An 18351-nucleotide genomic window follows, 5' to 3' on the forward strand; every position below is an offset into this window, starting at 1 on the left:
TATATTTAATAAATCATGTATTAAACTCAATCACAATGTATGCGTTAGCGTTTGTGAGATTCCTTCATAGCATTAATTGGGTAATGATATCTTTCAGTGGTAAATAATTAAGTTCCGGGCTTCGTGCCATTTCTCCAAAGGTTCAGTAAATTTGTTATATTGTCCAGTATTATTTTATTAATTCCATTCTTTTTGAATCCATTTTAAAATAAGTTCACCAATATTTGGAACATCATTATTTGCAATAATATATTTTGTTTTACAGTCATAAAAATGAAAATTTATCTCTTTCTTTCTCAAAGATATTGCAATAGTATAATGTTTTTCTTTAATACCATAAATTATCAGTAGTTGCTTTCAAGTAATGGGAGATTTCCAGAAAGGTATGTTTATTAATCTTAATTTTTTTGAATAATTTGAAAAACGCCTCCTCTTGATTTAGAAACTAGATAGTTAGTTTATTAATAGATTATTAGATATATAACAGAAGAAGAGAATTAATTCACTGTTGCACAAGTGACCGTTTATTCCAATTTTCTTGGCAATGCCTAACGACAAAACAGAAAATCATCCATTAATAATGATTCTACAATTATTTGAAAAACAAGACCTCCTGCCTCTGGATGATCCTGAAATGAAAGATATTCATCCATCAAATACTTTTCCTAAATTTCGAAAACGAGAAATAAATTCCATTGCCAGTAAAATTCAAACTTCGGAACGTACAGACACTGCCCTTCAAGATTTTATTCATAGATTTTCATTTAATCCATATTTACTTCAAAATTTCAATGAAAATGAAAAAATCATTCCCACATTAAAGGCCCAACTTTTTGTTTATGAAAACACACTATCATTTTTAAGTCATCCAAAAGATGAAACTTTTATTGATGACATTGAAGTTGTTCTTATTGCCTTAACAAAAATAATTACCAAAAGTAACAAAAAACTTGTAGATTTTCTTTTTTTAGAGTGTGTTTCTGGCATAGTTAATTATGGCCTCTCATTTGTATCCACTAATATCATAAAATTAATATGTCAACATTTCCAAAATTATCATAAGACCGATCCTAAAATATATCCTACCTTATTAATGTTTCTAAAATATTCGTATTCCAAAGACACCAGTATTGCCCCACAAATTCTTCTTCTCATCCAAAATGTATTTGATTATACATGTGATGAAGAATTATTAGTATCATTATTTTCAGGTCGATTATTAATGTTTGAACCGGAATTATATAAAACCATTGCTATTATTTCACATACTAAGCTTACTGCCAATTTTTTCTTTTTGTATGAATCATTTTTCTTATTAATCAAAAACGAAATTCTTTTAATAAAGCCGAAAGAAGTTGTATTAGAAAAGCCAACGAATTTACCATTTGCAAAATTTTCGGAATCGACGTATACTAATTCTAATGTTTTCCAATATAATGAGAAAATCATTGAATATTTAATACCTGAAACAGATCTTCAAATATCGAATTTATTACATCCACAAATATTAGACTTTTTACCTGTTTTAATATTAGGAATCGAAAATGCTAAAATCGAATACATTGATTATTTCTTAAATCGTTTTACGAAATTTTTAAGTGAACAATTTTCATTAAATATATTTTTAATATATTTATATTTACATTCGAAACTTCAAAACGTTTCAATCTCGAAACAAATGTTTGAAACTATTATTCGATCGATTATATTTGAACCAACTATAACATTATTTAATTGTACATTAACAAAACCAATGAATTTACTTCGGAAATCATCGATCAATTTAATATGTAAAAATGGATCACAATTTATACAACAATTACTTTCGGAGACATTAAAATTTCCTTTTTTGTTTTGTGAGATTTTAATGCGATTACAAAAGTCAATTCATTTAATTAATGATTTATCGATATTATATCGAGAACAAATTTATCGAATCTTAATGATTGCTGATGGTAATATGAAAGTAATATATGAACGAATAGATAAAGAATATAAATCAATGGTAGTCTCATCAAGAACTAAAATATTTAACTTTGTATTTACATTATTACAATATCAATCATTTCCTATATCGAATTTCGAATCTCCATTTTTTACTAATTCATTTTTATCTGCATTTTATGAACAACAATTTAAAGATGCAATGTTTTCACAAATGAAAGAGATTTTAGTGAATTCAACAATGTTTGAATCGAATCCAGCAGTCGATTTCATATATACGACAATCAAATTAATATATGCTGATAAAGGTGACTTATTTGGTTCATTATTGTTTTGTTTAAATGATGCAATTACTATGAATCCAGAATTAGCAACGATATCAAAAAAAGTTTTTTTAACATCAATAGAATTACAATTAAATACTAATAATGATAACACTTATTATTATGATAATATATTCTCAGGAATTTTAAGATTAGGAATTAATATTATTATTAATGTTCCTGATTTTACTTTAGGTACAATTGGATTAATTAACTTAAATAAAATTATTAATCGTTTAGAATTAACAGAACAACTTAAATCAAATTTAATTTGTTTTTTAGCCGCAAGATCTTCATTACAATATCCAGTTTCTTTTCTAATTCAAAGACCGGAATTTTTACTTTTAACAATTTCTTTGTTTTCAACACATGATAAAATTGAAGAATGTATCGACTTCATTGAAGAACTTGGGAACTTTTCGATATATAATTTAATACAATTACAAAATGGTGAAGTTGATTTATTATTATTAGAAATGATTATTCATTTTCCAAACTCATTTAATTTCCATGGATTTGAATTCGATAATTTTAAAAATAAAACAGTTATTCTTAAAAAGGTTTTACCATTATTTACAATGATATCAACAACTCAAAGTTCACTTGTAGTAGCAGATAAATTAATGAAAATCATTTGTCCATATCAAAAGAACTCAACTTTAAATGAATTTAATGAAAATGGAATTGAAAATCGATCGAATTATATATTTAATGAATTATCATCAGAAGTATTAACATATTTATTACCATTTTTTTCAAACATTGAAGAAAAACGTCGAATATTTTTCTCGTTTGCTTTAAATCAATGTTATATTGATGAAAGTATTACATTACCATTAGAAAAGTTAACACATGATGTAACAATTTTTTTTTGGTTATATATCGATCGAACATTATCACAAAAGATTAATACTAAAGTAACTATTTTCTCTGTTAAAGATGGCTCTGATTTCTTCTTTGAGTTATATATTCAAGGTAATGCATTATTCTTAACATTAAGAAGAGAATATCAATATACAAGTTTTTTATTATGTGATGATATACCATTTGATCAATTTTGTTTAATTACATTTAGTTATTGTTTAGAAAACGCAATAATGGCATTGTTCTTACAAGTTAATGACTTCCAACCTCATACTACACGATTTAATATGGAAGTATTTGATTCAAATAATGTAAAACTTTGTATTGGTAAAGAAAATGATTTAAAGTTCTCACGTGATGAATTAAAATCTTCTTATCAATTACGTTCTTTAGCTTTATATTTACGTTCATTTACTGAAGAAGAAATATCAAATATTTATCATAGTGATACACAATTTGAAATCCCTGGAAATATAGCTCCGATTTTATATCTGAAAAATATATCGAATTTAACTTCATTAAAATTAAACTTGTTCGAATTAATTAAAAGTCAATATCCAATATGGAACTTTTTGCCTGTTTTTTCATTTTTCGATTTATGTTCATTAAATTATTGCGAATTATTAATTGATTCTATAAATCATATTTTCGGACATTCATTTATTGATTATTTTGAAATTTTACCATTTTTCTTGAAGCAAAATAATCAAAGTTATTTTAAGTATAGTTTATATACAAAGTTTTATACATTAACTGAATTGGCTCAAACAGAAGAAGAGATATATATAGTATTTGATAACATTGTAGTAAACTTTGATTTATGGTATAAATCGCCACAATTTTTACGAATTATAAAACATTATAAAAATATAATATTCGAAAGTTATTTATCATATGCATTAAAATCAAATTTCTTTATTAAACTTTTAAGTGCATTTGAGAAATATTTAATTGATGAAGAAGGTACACAATATTATCGTAATATAATTCGAATTTTTATTGATATAATAGTTAATCGAATCCAAAAACAATTTACTAAAGAAGAATTTACTTCTATTTTACAATATTTATATTATTGTCAAACAGAATCATTAATTTCGAATTTAATTCCATTGTTTCCATTCTTTATATCAATATGTCCTTTTATTGAAGATCATATATTAATTATGTTTAATTCGAAATATATCCAAAATTCGAAGTATAGTTATGATTTATTACCATGTTTTAGAAACACAACATATTTACAACAATATTTACAAATATTAATACATAATGAACAAGAGAATTATGACTTTACGAGTTTTATAGAACAATATGATAAATATCCCGAATTAATTTCATTAAACTTAAAACATGCAATTAAAAGTGATGAAATAATACAAGATAAATTATCAAATATATTAGTCGAATATGCTGATAATAAAGAAATATTAAAAATAATACCAAAAGATAAGTTTTGGATGTTATGGCCAATTTTATTTGCTGCTCAAACTAATGAAACTAATCAAATTAAAGTTTGTTATTATATTGTACAAATATATACTGAAAATTTAGATTTTTCTAATGATATTGATTCAACATTAAAAATGGTTGATACGACTATGAATATCATTGATATTTTTAGGTTTTCGGAATTAAATATATTTTTCATTAAAGTATTTCTTGATCAATATTTATTACGTTTCCCTACAATTGATAATAATTTATTATTACGATGTTTTAGAGCTATTTTTATTCGGACAAAATGTACTTCTGATTCATTAAGGAATTTAATGATAAATTCTGTTTATCCGTATAAAGAAGAACCTAAAATTTCATATAATACTATTGAAGGTATTTCTACATTAATAAATGAAAGTCAAAACTTAAAACATTTGTTTATATTACAAAGAAAAGAATTCTTAACAAATTATGGATATTTAACTTTAAGAACAATTAAAAAATCGATTTCACCAAACCCTAATTTTAATAAATTCATATCAAAATGTGTAAATTATGCGAAACATCCGAATAATGAATTACTTTTAGATATATTAAATGAAGATGAATTAAATCAATTTATTAAAGATTTAGATACACAAACATTAACAATGTCTAAAGAAATAATACAATATATATCAATTAATAAAATCAAAAAGATTATAGTAAACAACTTAAAAGAAGAATTAATACAACAAAATCATGAAAAAGAATTAATACAAAAACGTGAATGGCATCATATCTTATTAAATTATATGAATCCTTGTACGTTTTGGAACTTTACTAATTATATATGGAAAAGTTCATTTTCGATTTCGAATTTATTTTCTTCATTTAAACTAAAACGTGGTATTAAATTTAATATACCGAAAATTCCTATACGTTATCAAATTCCTATTGATAAATTATATCATATCGAATGTCATCGTATTAAATTACCACAAAGAATTAAATGTCATTTTATAATATTACCGAAAAGTTTAACTATAGTATATTCATATCGAACACAAATTATTTCTACTGATTTAGTAAAACATATTTTAATTAGAAATCGTCATCAATTACCGAATTCAATCGAGTTCTATTTAATTGATGGACGAACTTTATTTTTGGAATTTAGTTCTCCAAATATTGTAACTGAAATCATTAAATATTTATCAATGTTAAAATTTAAACATATCGGATTCTTTCAAAAGGATTCGCAATATTCGAAATTCTTTTTGAAACTTCAAATTGTTGATAGTTATTTAAAAGGTATAATTTCGAATTTCTATTTTTTGTCTTTATTAAACTTATTAAGTGGTCGCTCATTTAATGATAAAGATAATTATCCAATCATTCCATGGTTAGAACTTGAAGAAAAAAGAGATTTAAATGTACCTATAGGTATTAATAAGAATAAAAAGAATTCAATAACACCATCGAATTCGAAAATTATTTCGTTTTATTTCCCACGAGTTTTCCCTTATTCATTAAATAAAAGCTCAAATGATAAACTTCAATCGGCATTTGATTTCGATAAAATCATCGATTTAAATGCTGAAGCGAGTCCTGAATTTTATTCATTTCCTGAAATGTTTTTAAATTTAATTAATGATGAACAAATTAAAGATTTAAATGTTTCTCCGAAATTTAAATCTGTTTATGAATATGTTTATTTAAATCGTAAAAATTTGGAATCGAATAATGAATTACATAAATGGATTAATATGTTCTTCGGTATTAATCAACATAATAATGACTTCTTTTTCATTGATAATAATATGTTTTCGGAATATTTGGAAAGAAATTCTACTTCCGAAAAAGCGAAAGAAATCGAAAAATTAATTTTGCAAAAAGGTTCAATTCCACCGCAAATATTTTATACTCCTTTTCCTGAGAAAAATCTTTTAGGTGTAATTAAGCCTAAATTACTTAATACGTATTCATTTAATTCAAAGATACCATTAAAGTTTGGATATTTCCAATATGAAAAAGAAATTCCGACTTTAATTCTTTTGAACACTAAAAATCAAATACGAAAAATCTTATTAAAAAATGAACAAAACATAACGAAAATTAAAAACATTCCGAAATCGAATTCGAATATCTTTTGTCCACGTAAAGAAAAACTTTATGTAGCAAATCAATATTCGAATTCCATTTATGAAATTTCTCATGCTATAAAAGAATATAAAATTAATGAAATCGGTAATAGCGATTGTTTAATGTTTCAAGGAAGTTATTTTGTGTCAATACAAAAACAAGGAAAAGTTAAATTATGGCATGACGAAGAATTCGAAAAAGTATTTTCTGAGTTTGTTATATTATATGATACTATTTCTACATTAACTATCTCTTCGAATTATGGTGTAATGGTTTGTGGTACTAATGATTCTAACATAAGTATCTTTTCGGTGTATAAATGGCGATTTATTAATAAAGTTAATTTGAACTCAATTCCATTAAAGATTTTGATAACTAAAAGCGTCGGATTTATAATTGTTTATTGTTATAAGGAATTGATTCTGTTCACTATTAATGGGTTCTTAATAAAAAGAGAAAAAATTGACTACGAAATCGACGTTTGGTGCACTTTCACAATTAATGGAATCGATTACGTTTGTTGCTCTGATGACTCCGGAAGAATATTCATCTTCGAGGCGTTTTATATTGAGGCTATGAAGTGTCATCTCGTGACAAAAGAAAGATGTATAACGATCGCAAATAGAAAAGGATTTATCGACGTAATAACATGTAAAGGTAATGTACATATTTTAGCTTTCTGATTTATTCTGAAGGCTCTTGTTTCACAAAAGTAATAAAAATTTCAAAATGAAAAATAAATTTTAAATATACAAAATCAATTGAAGATAAAAATATGAATTGAATGTTTTTCAAAATTGTTTAAATGAAATTTTAAATCACTTTTAATTATTTAAAAAAAAAAAAGAAAATTTTTCTTTAGATCTAAAAAGAAAAAAAATATTTTTGAAATTGAATGGAAATTAATCGTTTTGAATCTGACCAACTAAGAATGTCACTTTTTAAACCATGATGGAAACACCAATTGAGAACAAACAAAAGCAATGGAATCCATATAATAATAATGGAGGTACTGCAATTGGTATAACTGGGACTGACTTCGTAATGGTCGGTACTGATACTCGTCTCTCAGCAAACTATAATATTGATTGTCGCCATAAAAGTCGTGTTTTTCCAATGACAAAAAAGGCTATGATAGTAGCAACTGGTTTTGATGCAGACATTGATGCTTTTGTAACAAGAATGAAAAACATTTTAGTCAATTATCAACAGGAACATTTCAAAGAATTATCAACCGAATCTCTTGCACATTCTGTTTCCAACGTCCTGTATTCAAAAAGATTCTTCCCTTATGAAGTTAATATCTTAGTTGCAGGAATTGGTCAAGATGGACAAGGCCTTCTTTATGGCTATGATCCAATTGGTTGTATTGAGAGCCTTCATTATGATACAAATGGTACAGGATCTCCAATGGCTATTCCAATTCTTGATGCAGCATTTGGAACAATCCACCATAACACACAACCATTTAATCACCCGAATCTCGATACTGCACGAGATCTCATCAGAGACGTAATGGCATCAGTTGCCGAAAGAGATATATATACTGGCGATTTCCTTCAAATTGCAATTATGACAAAAGATGGATTTAAATTAGAAGAATACCCTCTCCCAGCACACTAAATGAGATTAATTACATTAATTTTAATCATTCGATTTTTTTACTTATTCTGATTCGACTTTCTTTTGAGCTCAAAATTTTTTCTCTAAAATTTGTGTGATATCTCTACTAAAAAAAGATTATGCAGATATAAAAATATTGATTCTTCCTAAGTGATAATTTTTTTTTACATACATGAATATTGCTCAAAATATTATAAATCATTTGCGTCAAATTAATTTTGCTATCTATGAGTGTTTATTTAATTCGAAATGCAGGATATTGTGAATGATCTAATTCGTAATCACATGTGATAATAATATTTGCAGTTAAAACTTTGCTTTCGTCAGACTCCAATTCTTTTTTTGCGCATTAAAATATTAAACGAAGTTTCTCATAAATTTAAATTGAACATGTTATCAATTTATGGAAAAATGAAGTGAACATTTGCCAAGTGAAATGAAAGCTGTAATTAGCTTGTTGTCTTGTGAACTAAATTTTTCATTTCTCGTTTAAAAACATTAGTTAGTTGAATTTGATTGTATTTATGGATAATAATGTATCACAATATTTATCCGAATCAAATAAAAAATTATATTGTATTCAATCGAAATTTTATTACTCATAAATATAATTTTTTTTATCAATTTCTATAGAAATAAAACAACTTTATTTTCTTACTAATTAATTTGCTTTTTCACGATATAATTAGACATGAATGAGGTGTCAATCATTGGCTTTTTAAATGACTATATTATTTAAAATGAAAGACATTTGATCGTATATAGCGGTTTTTTAAACCTTGATTTGTCTGTGAAGAACCATTTGAATTGGAACTCCTTGCCTCAAAAAGGATTGAAAGACGATCATGTTAGGAAAAGCTTTTTCAATTTCAACTTTTGTGAGGATTGTAACAAAATTGCAACTCATAAAAAGTCATCGCGGAACCGTTTTTTTGGAAAAAATACATATATCTTATTACACTTATGATCATATTTTATATTATATGTGATTAATAATATACTATTGAATTTAAGATTAATTTTATAATTTATATTTTTATTTTATGTATTTTTTTTGAGGTTTTTTAATTTTTAGATAAGTGGTCTTTCGGTTCAAACAAAAAAATGACTCACGCAAAAAGTTTTTCAGAAAACTTAACTTCACTTTCATGAAGAAGTTTCTTGACAAAACAAAGAAATCCTTAACAGTAGGTATCGGAAAAATAGATGAAAAGGTTAGTGATAAAAAGCATGAAGAATCCCCCGAATTTACTAAGGCTATGGATCATCTCCATATTTTTGAAGAATCCATGAAAGGATTCCAAAAATCCGTTTCTTCACTTCGTGAAGCAGTTATGTCTTTCGGTGGTGTGCTTATCACTGCAGGTGATTCATATGCTGCTGCAATTAAGGACGGCGAAGATGGAAGACAAAACGCTGTTGGAGCTCAGAAGGTTAGCAATGAAATTAAAGTTTACTACAACAATGCAAACAACTACTACATTCCTAACTTCATTACTTCTAAGCTTAATGATACCATGAATCAAATCAAGGCTATCAAGCAACTCATTGAAAAGAGGAAGAAGAACCAAATCCTTCTTAACAAGGAGCAATCTGACCTCAAGGCAGCTCGTGAAAAGAATCAAAATGTTGAAAAGCATGAAGAATCAACCAAGGCACGTAAGAAGAAGTTTAAGAAGTACAACAAACAAGTCTTAGAAGAAGTTGATAAGCTCTACTCAGCAAGAGCTTCAATTTACCAAGAATTATATTCTGCCCTTGTTTTCTACCAATCAGAATTAATGAGCCTTACATTGAAGGAAATCAACCAAAACGTTCCACAATTCTCCTTGGAAAGCAATAAGAGCAAGTATCAATCAGTCACTGTTAAACCACCAGAAGGAACAGTTCCTAAGTAAAGGCATCATTTCATGAATAATGATTTTTCTTGAAGTTCACTGGATTTCTTTAAAATTTGTATTTGATTAATAATCAATTTCATGAAAACTGTTTTACCATTTAACAACTTGAAGCCGTTCGGAGTAACAACTGATTCATTAAAAGAGCCTAAAAAATGTGTTCATTGCTTTGTTCGGGTGTTTTGCATATATTTAACGTTCTTTGTGCATTCAAATTTGTTGAACGATGATGATGATTTGAGTGCTAGAACCGAGCCAGTTCAGCATGAACTTTTGATGTTTCTTGTTGCAACAAGATTGTGGAAAGAAAAAATTTACCAATAATGTAAAATTTAATGGTGTTAAATGCATCACATGTGCAGTTATGTCTTTATCTTAAATGACGGTATGTGAAAGCTTTTGATTGGTATCGAAAATATTGATAACATCATTGATGACTTCAAACAAGCTTTGAAAAAAATTAATAAACAAAATAAATAATGAAACAAAGTCTTTTTTATTTGATCATTAAATCTTCCAAAATGTTCTTAGAGCGATTCATTCGATATCGAAATTAAATTTTCTTCTTCTTTGGAGTATTAATCAAACATTTGATATATAGCTCATATTTCGCAAAAGAATTTAATACACAGAAACCATATGGTTTACATTGTTGAAAAAATAATTGATAAAGACTTAGATAATTCTGTATTGTATTCTTTATATAAAAATCATGAAAAGTCATTAAGAGATAATTTAAAATTCAAAAACATAAATTGAAATTACATTAATAATTGATTAAAGAAGGAGTTAATCCGAATGAAATATCATAAATAATTCAAAATGATTAAGATATTTGTTAGAATAAATATTATGCATCTGTGAAAGATTACATAGTTAAAATACCCAAAAATTAAACAACAAAAATAATTTCACTCACAATTCTTTTTTGTTTTGCAATATTTAACAATAAATGATATCAATAAACGCAAAAATAAATTTAATTAATATTATTATTTATCATATATTTTATCACAAAAATATTGTTAATCTTTAATTTCATATCGGAGGGGATCAAAGAATGGATGTCATAATGCTTCTGATACTGTAATCCGTTCTTCATGATCCATTTTAAGTCGTTTAATTGAACCATTCGTATTAAAATGCAATAACCAGAAAATTGTAAAAACATAAACAATCAAATGTATACATTCATATTTTTATTACATTAGTAAAATATTTCCATTAGTTATATAAAATATACAACAAAACAATTCTTTAATCTATAACAAAAAACAACTTTTTTCATTCCTTATGTTCGCACATTTCTTTCAATTTCTTTAACTTTTCCAACTTTTTTCTTTTCTTTTCCAGCGCGTGATGCAAGTCTCTGTTTTCTTGGAAGTAACTTTCCGGTTTAATTGACAGTTGTATGCATAGTCCGCCGTCTTCGCCAATATAGTCTCCGTTAATGATCTTACTTAACGCGGCCGCTTTGTTCCATCCCCACGAATCCATTTTGACAAAAGTTGATGCGTATTGTCGAACTAATGGAGGAACATCATTTTTGCATCCAAATATCTCCATCTTATAATAATATGTACTTGGCTCAGTGTAGCCATCAAGTAACTCAACAAAAACAGATAGATGCGTATTGACACCATTTCCATTTCCATTCGGATATATCTTAGCGCGCCATAAATTACCACCAATTTTGATTTTGTCGCTATAGAAAAATCGAATCGATGTATCATCAAGTTGGCGAAATCGTTCAACTGTTTCAATAAAATTGGGAATGCAGATCTTGACAGATGAGTATTGTGGAAGGAGCTCATTGTCAATACTTGGAAAGCTGTGCGGTATTTCAAGCGTGGAAAGAAGCGTTTCGACTTTTTCTGCCGATTCAAGAGATGTGGAAATACTTGAAAAATCAACAAGCGAATCGTCGAGAAGATACAGCTGAAGACGTTGAAGAATACTATCGATTTCATTTTGGATTAGTTGGAGTTGCTTGATTTGATCATTGAGTGATTTGTCATATTTGAAAAATGCATCATCTATGCGCTTCTCGAGAGTGGCAAATTGAGAGTACATGTCTATGGATATTTCGTCTTTAGATTTGGTAAGTATTCCGATGTTCTTTAATATTTCATAACAAACAGATTTGATGTCTTCGATCTTAGGGTTAAAAAGATGAAGCTTTTCTTTGATGGCTTTCTTGGTTTCAGTAAATTTCTCTGTAATTGTGATGATTTGATGTGACTTATGTTTTGGTGTTTGTGAACGGAATTCTTCAAAAAGACAATCTCCGCATAGATATGAGTTACAGACCTTACAAAAGAATTCTTTGGGTTTGTTGTGCATTTGACATAATTCATTTGACGATGAACTTTCACGGAGAAGAAGTAAGATTTTTTTGAAATTATTAGCCCACTTTATAGGAACTATTTGTGAACTTGTTATATCATGTCTACAGAATGGACATGTTGTGTGTTCTTCAATCCAAGGAAGAATACATTTTTTACAAACAATTTGCCCACAACACGATAAAACATATGGATCTGTAATAACTTCTAGACATATAAAACATGTGAAACTTTCATTTAGTCGAGCTATTAATTCCTGAAAAGAAGAAAGATTTTCCATTAAAAATTTTAAACGTTCATATTTATGGTGATCAAAATGGAAATATTGAATCCTCTTGATTGATAAATTATCATATAAATTAGCTTAAAAAACAATTTATGTTTAAAATTCTTAAATTAAAAAAATTGATCAATTTTAAAGTTTTTAAAAATTACATTTTTAAAAAAGATTTAAAACTTCAAACTTTGGTTATATGAAAAAAAGTAAGGCAATAAAAATGTTCAAAATTAGTTTAGTTTATACTAAGCTTAGTATAAATAATTTGGGCTTAATGCTTTTTTATCACTTCGATCGAATTTTGGAATTGACAAACATTTTTCAATACTTTTGAGTTTTGTCGGCAGGTTTAGAAAATTAGCGGTTTCTCAGAAAAAGGTCAGATGTTTCCCGCAAGAGAAATTATCCGAATCGAAGAAACCCCAGATACAGCGTTACTGAGGGATATTCCACCATCCGAAGCTATAAATGTTTTGCCAGGTATTAGAGTCATGGGTATAATTCGTCAAGCAGAATGTATTTCTTCTTATGCTATGGATATTTTCAAAGATGTTTTTGACAGTGCCGAAGAAATGTTTAATCGCGTAAACACATTAAAAGCCCATGTTCAATCTCTTCAAAATACAATTGCATCTTCAATAACAACATACAAGAAAAAAGTAGATGAAACATGGCCATTCGAGCCATCACTTTCCGGTAAAGAAGTAGCTGAAATTAGCCCGACTCAATTTTCCTTAAAATCAACGTGTATTGTTAATCAAATATATTCAAAAATCCAAATGCCGCCAGATTTAACGCCATTTAATGAACTTGCAGCTGCTGGGCATGAAGGCACCAACCTTCCAAACTACAACAAGTTCTTCTCTAATCCAGAATTCTTCAAACAACAATATATCCGTGAATTGTTCCAAGAATATCAAAAGGAAAGAGAAGCCAAAAAGAAAGTTCACCATGAGATGAAGCTTAAAGCCAAAGAAGAAAAAGAAAGGAACAAAGGTCTCAAAGGAAAGAAGAAAGATAATGCCAAAGCCACCGAAGCCTTTATGGCTGCGTCTTCAGGCCCATTATATACTCCAACGGCACTTCTTGTCCCACCGCCACCAGGCCAAGCCATTAATCGCGATATTCCATATTCCTTATTAATTAATAACAAAGGTAAACCAGTTCCTCCCCCAGCCCAACAACAGCCAGCGCCCCTACGACACCAAGAGCCCACGCCAGCCCCACCACAACCTTATCAACCACCATCACAATCAAATCCATCTCCATCTCCTCCACCACAACCTGTCCAAACCATCCCATCTCCGCCTCCGTCGCCTCCACGACCGCCAGCCCAAGCTCCACCGCCCCCGCCATCTCCGATCTCATCACCCGCTCCCCCGCCACAACCAGTTTTCAGCCCCGAGCCCGAACCAGAAGTCATTCCAGACAATGCGCCTGCTGATGATGCTTCTCTTCCGCCTCCACCTCCACCTCCACCACCTCCTCCACCACCTCCACCTCCACCGCCTCCATCCACAGCTTCTCCTACGCTTTCGCTTCAGTCAATTGTGTCTGCAAACGCGAAACTGCGCTCATCGCAGCCAATTCCGCCGCGCCCGCAGCCAGCGCAGCCGTCGCACTTGGACCTCATCAAGAGCGGACAGTTCCACTTGCGCAAAGTCGATCCGAACGCGCCTAAGCCACCGCCGCTTGTGAAGGAGCCGCTTTCGCACTTGGACCTCATCAAGAGCGGACAGTTCCACCTGCGTAAGGTCGACATGACGAAGCCGCTGCCGCCAAAGCCGACGAAGAAGTTTGAGGACGTTGACCCCGACACGCTGACACTGGAAGAAATACTGCAGCACGCGGCGACAATTAGAGACGCAGTCGCATGCTCGAGCTCATCTGAGTCGACAGAATCAGAAACATCAACGACAACCTGGTAAAGACATTTTATTTAACTGAATTTGATTTTTGTTCTTTTGCAAAGATTTACATTTCATACGTATATTCAGTTTTCGCTGATCAAATCAAAAAAATTTACTGATCGCATTTGTTAAATGAAAGATTTGAAAAAGCTTTGGATGTAGAAAAGGGAGGTATAAAAGAGATGTTTTGTGCATAGAGGTGTAATCAATTTTTTGACTGCGATGGTTTTATCATGAGTTCATCTCAAACTTGAAGAGTAGGGAAAGAGTTCTAAAAGTGACATTTATTCGATACGTATCGTTTGGGACACCCTGCTCATTTTGTCGGTTTTAGCAAAATAAAAAATATGAAATATTCAGTTAAGGAAAGATACAAAATCACCTTCGGCACAAGAACAAATCGATAAAGCTCGACAAGCAAAAATGGAACGAAGAAACGTACAAAAGCCGACAACAAATCACATCTTGAATCTAATCGTAAAGCTTTACCTTCTGACATGTCTAAATAATAATACGGTATATGTTTACTGTTTCTCATTCGTTAGAGTTTTTGTACTTGATAAAAGAAAATGGCTACTTTGAAAATAGGATGTTCCTTTTCGACTTCTAAAAGTCCTTGGCATTGCAGAGTACTGTCAATTTTCCTTTTTGACAATTTAAATTAACATCAAGTATTTAGCGATTTAAATTTATTGATGAAACATTAAAAACTTTTTAAGCCCTTTCTAAATTATTCCAGCTGGAAAAATTCCTATTAGCATAACATTTAATAATATGCAAATGGAATTTGAGTTTTAGATAAAACTGAATCAGGAATCGAACTCATAATATCAAAAATTACCAACATAAAGAAAAAGAAGATGAAATTATTTACATCTTAATGAACTAAAAAATCAAAGTCAAAACAAACATAGAAATATAGAAAAGTAAACAAATCATACAAATCTTCAAGAAAAAAAAAAAAGAATTTATATCGAAAAAAATAAAAAATACGGAAATCTCTCAGATGCAGTATACAGATGAATGAATTTATAGATATCTATATTAGATCTAATGGTTAAACATGTATGAAAAATATTTTGTTTAAACAATGGTTTTAAAACCATTACAATATTAGTAAACTTGCATTTACAATTTTATTTAAATTCTTATATATTTTGTATTTCTTTTAAAAGTAAAGTGCCCAGTTAAGAACAAATAAATATCTAACATAACATATTTGATAATTCCCACTACATAAATGAAAATCTCGAAAATCACATATCTAATTAGAAAATTTGTGTTTTTTATATTTATTCTTTTCGTTTTTCATAGATTTAAACTCCACAAAATTATTTAAAATACAGAACAACAAAAAAAAAATATATTTACAATTTCAGCTCAAAAAATTCATTTGTTTTTTGGAAAAAATGTTTATTGGTTATATTCTTCGTATTTGCTTAAAATTGGTGAAAAATTATTTGTTATATAATTTGTTAATTCGTTCATGTAACTTTGTCGATTGTTAGCATATGAAGGACTAAATTCAGTAATCTCGGAATATTTGCCCTTAAGATAAATATATATACCGTTTATTTTATTTTTTTTATCTGGCGTTGAGAGTTTTTGGTAATGAATTTGTTGTGTTTTTATGCATGCATTATAATAATATTGTATATAATGACAATCATTTAGATATTCTCTCACATATGTTTTGAATAATTCGTTATCGAAATTATTTTCTTTTGTTTCAAGTTCATCTTGTGTCACACTATTTGTTGCTTTGGAATTTTGTGCTGTTTCATTTTGGGATTCGATTTCATCATTATTTTCAACATTTTGTTGCACAATTACAATATTACTTTCATTATCATTTTGATATTTAGTTGGGCCAGTTTCAGAATTTTCATCATTATTTTCAACATTTTGTTGCACAATTACATCATGTTTAGTTTCATCTATATTTTCTTGCTCATCAATAATTTTTAGATTATGTTTATTGGACTTATCTTTTATCTTTTGCATAATATTTGAAACAACATTATCATTAACATTTACATATTCAATACTTGATGATTTTGAAAAATATGATGGATATTCATTGAAATATCCATCATATTCGTTTTTAAAGACTATTATCAAGTTGCCATTTAACAATACTTTTGCATATATACCAAATTTTTTGTTTATACATTTATCAGGTAATTTTGTTTGTTCTTGATTTATTTGTATTAATGTGTTTGATTCATTTTTAAATTGACGACAAACTTTTTGAAATTCAAAAGGAATTTCATCTTTTTGGAATTTAAAAGGAATTTCATCTTTTTGGAATTTATTATGATTTTTATTGATTTTAACATCGATTTCAATTGGTGTCTTGCGATAAAATTTAATGTTGCTTAAGAAATTAGAATTGTCATTAATAAAAATATCATTTTTATTATTGCTAAAAGTTAAAAAATTTTTAGATGAAGAATTCTTTAATTTCAATGAAGCGCCATAAATACAAGCACCTCTTATAATAAATTCATGCAAATTGGGAGCTGGATAAGGATTTTTTTGTGTGACTTCTTTAACCATCCTATAAAACTTTTGGAAGAATGATGAATCACCTGAAAGTATTACATCGTCAATGTTATATTTAGATTCTTTACACCAATCCAAAGCAATACAAAACATTTTTGTACATTGGAAAAACAAATCATCACATAACTCTTCAAACATTCCGCGAGATATTCTCAGTATAAGTTTCTTATTTTGCGTAGTTAATTTGATTGTAATTGAATCTAAAGTTGAAAAATTATCAATAGCCTTTTGACATTTAAAGTTTAGATCATTAACTATTTTTGGTTCTTTGCTAAGATCTGTTTCCAATTCATTACTAAATGATTGAAGAACAAAATCTAAAAGTTTTTTTATAAATTCTTTTTTCCCTAAATTTAAATTTGGCCAGTAATTAATTAGTTCTATCTGTGATTGATTAACAGTAATACACGAAATATCAAAAGAAGCATCTGTTAAATTATAAATAAGTACTCGTTTTTGTGTAAATTCTGGATTTATAAACCCATAAAATAATGCTGAAGAAATAGGTTCTTCAATGAAACCAACTAGATTTAAGTTAGCAGACTTAACTGCCATTTCAAGATCATTTCTTTGATTGTAATTAAAATAAATGGGAACTGTAATGACAACATTAGATGATTGATTTTCAAGCCTTTTATTTGCAATTTTTGCAAGGAAAGCAATGATATATCCTGCTAAAATATAAGGTTTAAAGGAATTATTTCCAATTTTGACTTTAATCCAACCATTTTCGTCTTCTTCCACTTCAAAGGGCCAGTTTCGTTTTTGATTTTGAATTAATTTATCAGAATATTTTCGACCAAGCATCATGTTAATATCAAAAATAAATTTTTTTGGATACCTTTTGGAGTACTTTATAGCATCATATCCTACCTTTATTTGTTGGTTATCAATATAAATTGCAGAAGGCATTGAAGTCGTTTTAGTTTGATTTGTGATAACTTCAATACCTGTGTTAGTGTTAATTCCAATATAGCTTTTGGTTGTTCCAAAGTAAATCGACAAAATAGACATTAATTTTTGTTTTAAAAAAAATGC

At 28.2% G+C, this 18351-nt stretch overlaps 4 protein-coding genes across 4 annotated transcripts; 3 read left to right on the plus strand and 1 right to left on the minus strand.

The window, feature by feature from the left end:
- Nucleotides 1-7643: 7643 nt before the first annotated feature.
- On the plus strand, nucleotides 7644-8318 carry GO595_003225 (putative proteasome beta subunit; the record flags this gene model as incomplete). Its single annotated transcript, XM_067916222.1, has 1 exon — nucleotides 7644-8318. One exon carries the CDS (start codon nucleotides 7644-7646, stop codon nucleotides 8316-8318), a length of 675 nt encoding a protein of 224 aa, XP_067777026.1.
- A 1148-nt stretch (nucleotides 8319-9466) lies between these two features.
- GO595_003226 (uncharacterized protein) lies at nucleotides 9467-10216 on the plus strand (the record flags this gene model as incomplete). The annotated part of the gene is made up of 1 exon (XM_067916224.1): nucleotides 9467-10216. One exon carries the CDS (start codon nucleotides 9467-9469, stop codon nucleotides 10214-10216), a length of 750 nt encoding a protein of 249 aa, XP_067777027.1.
- Nucleotides 10217-11500: 1284 nt separating this feature from the next.
- GO595_003227 (B-box zinc finger family protein) lies at nucleotides 11501-12559 on the minus strand (the record flags this gene model as incomplete). The annotated part of the gene is made up of 1 exon (XM_067916225.1): nucleotides 11501-12559. The coding sequence occupies one exon, from the start codon at nucleotides 12557-12559 to the stop codon at nucleotides 11501-11503; it is 1059 nt and encodes a 352-aa protein (XP_067777028.1).
- A 662-nt stretch (nucleotides 12560-13221) lies between these two features.
- On the plus strand, nucleotides 13222-14766 carry GO595_003228 (WH2 motif family protein; the record flags this gene model as incomplete). Its single annotated transcript, XM_067916226.1, has 1 exon — nucleotides 13222-14766. One exon carries the CDS (start codon nucleotides 13222-13224, stop codon nucleotides 14764-14766), a length of 1545 nt encoding a protein of 514 aa, XP_067777029.1.
- Nucleotides 14767-18351: the final 3585 nt, after the last annotated feature.

Source organism: Histomonas meleagridis (genome assembly GCF_020186115.1).
Source record: "Histomonas meleagridis strain 2922-C6/04-10x chromosome Unknown contig_20, whole genome shotgun sequence".
NCBI lineage: Eukaryota > Parabasalia > Tritrichomonadida > Dientamoebidae > Histomonas > Histomonas meleagridis.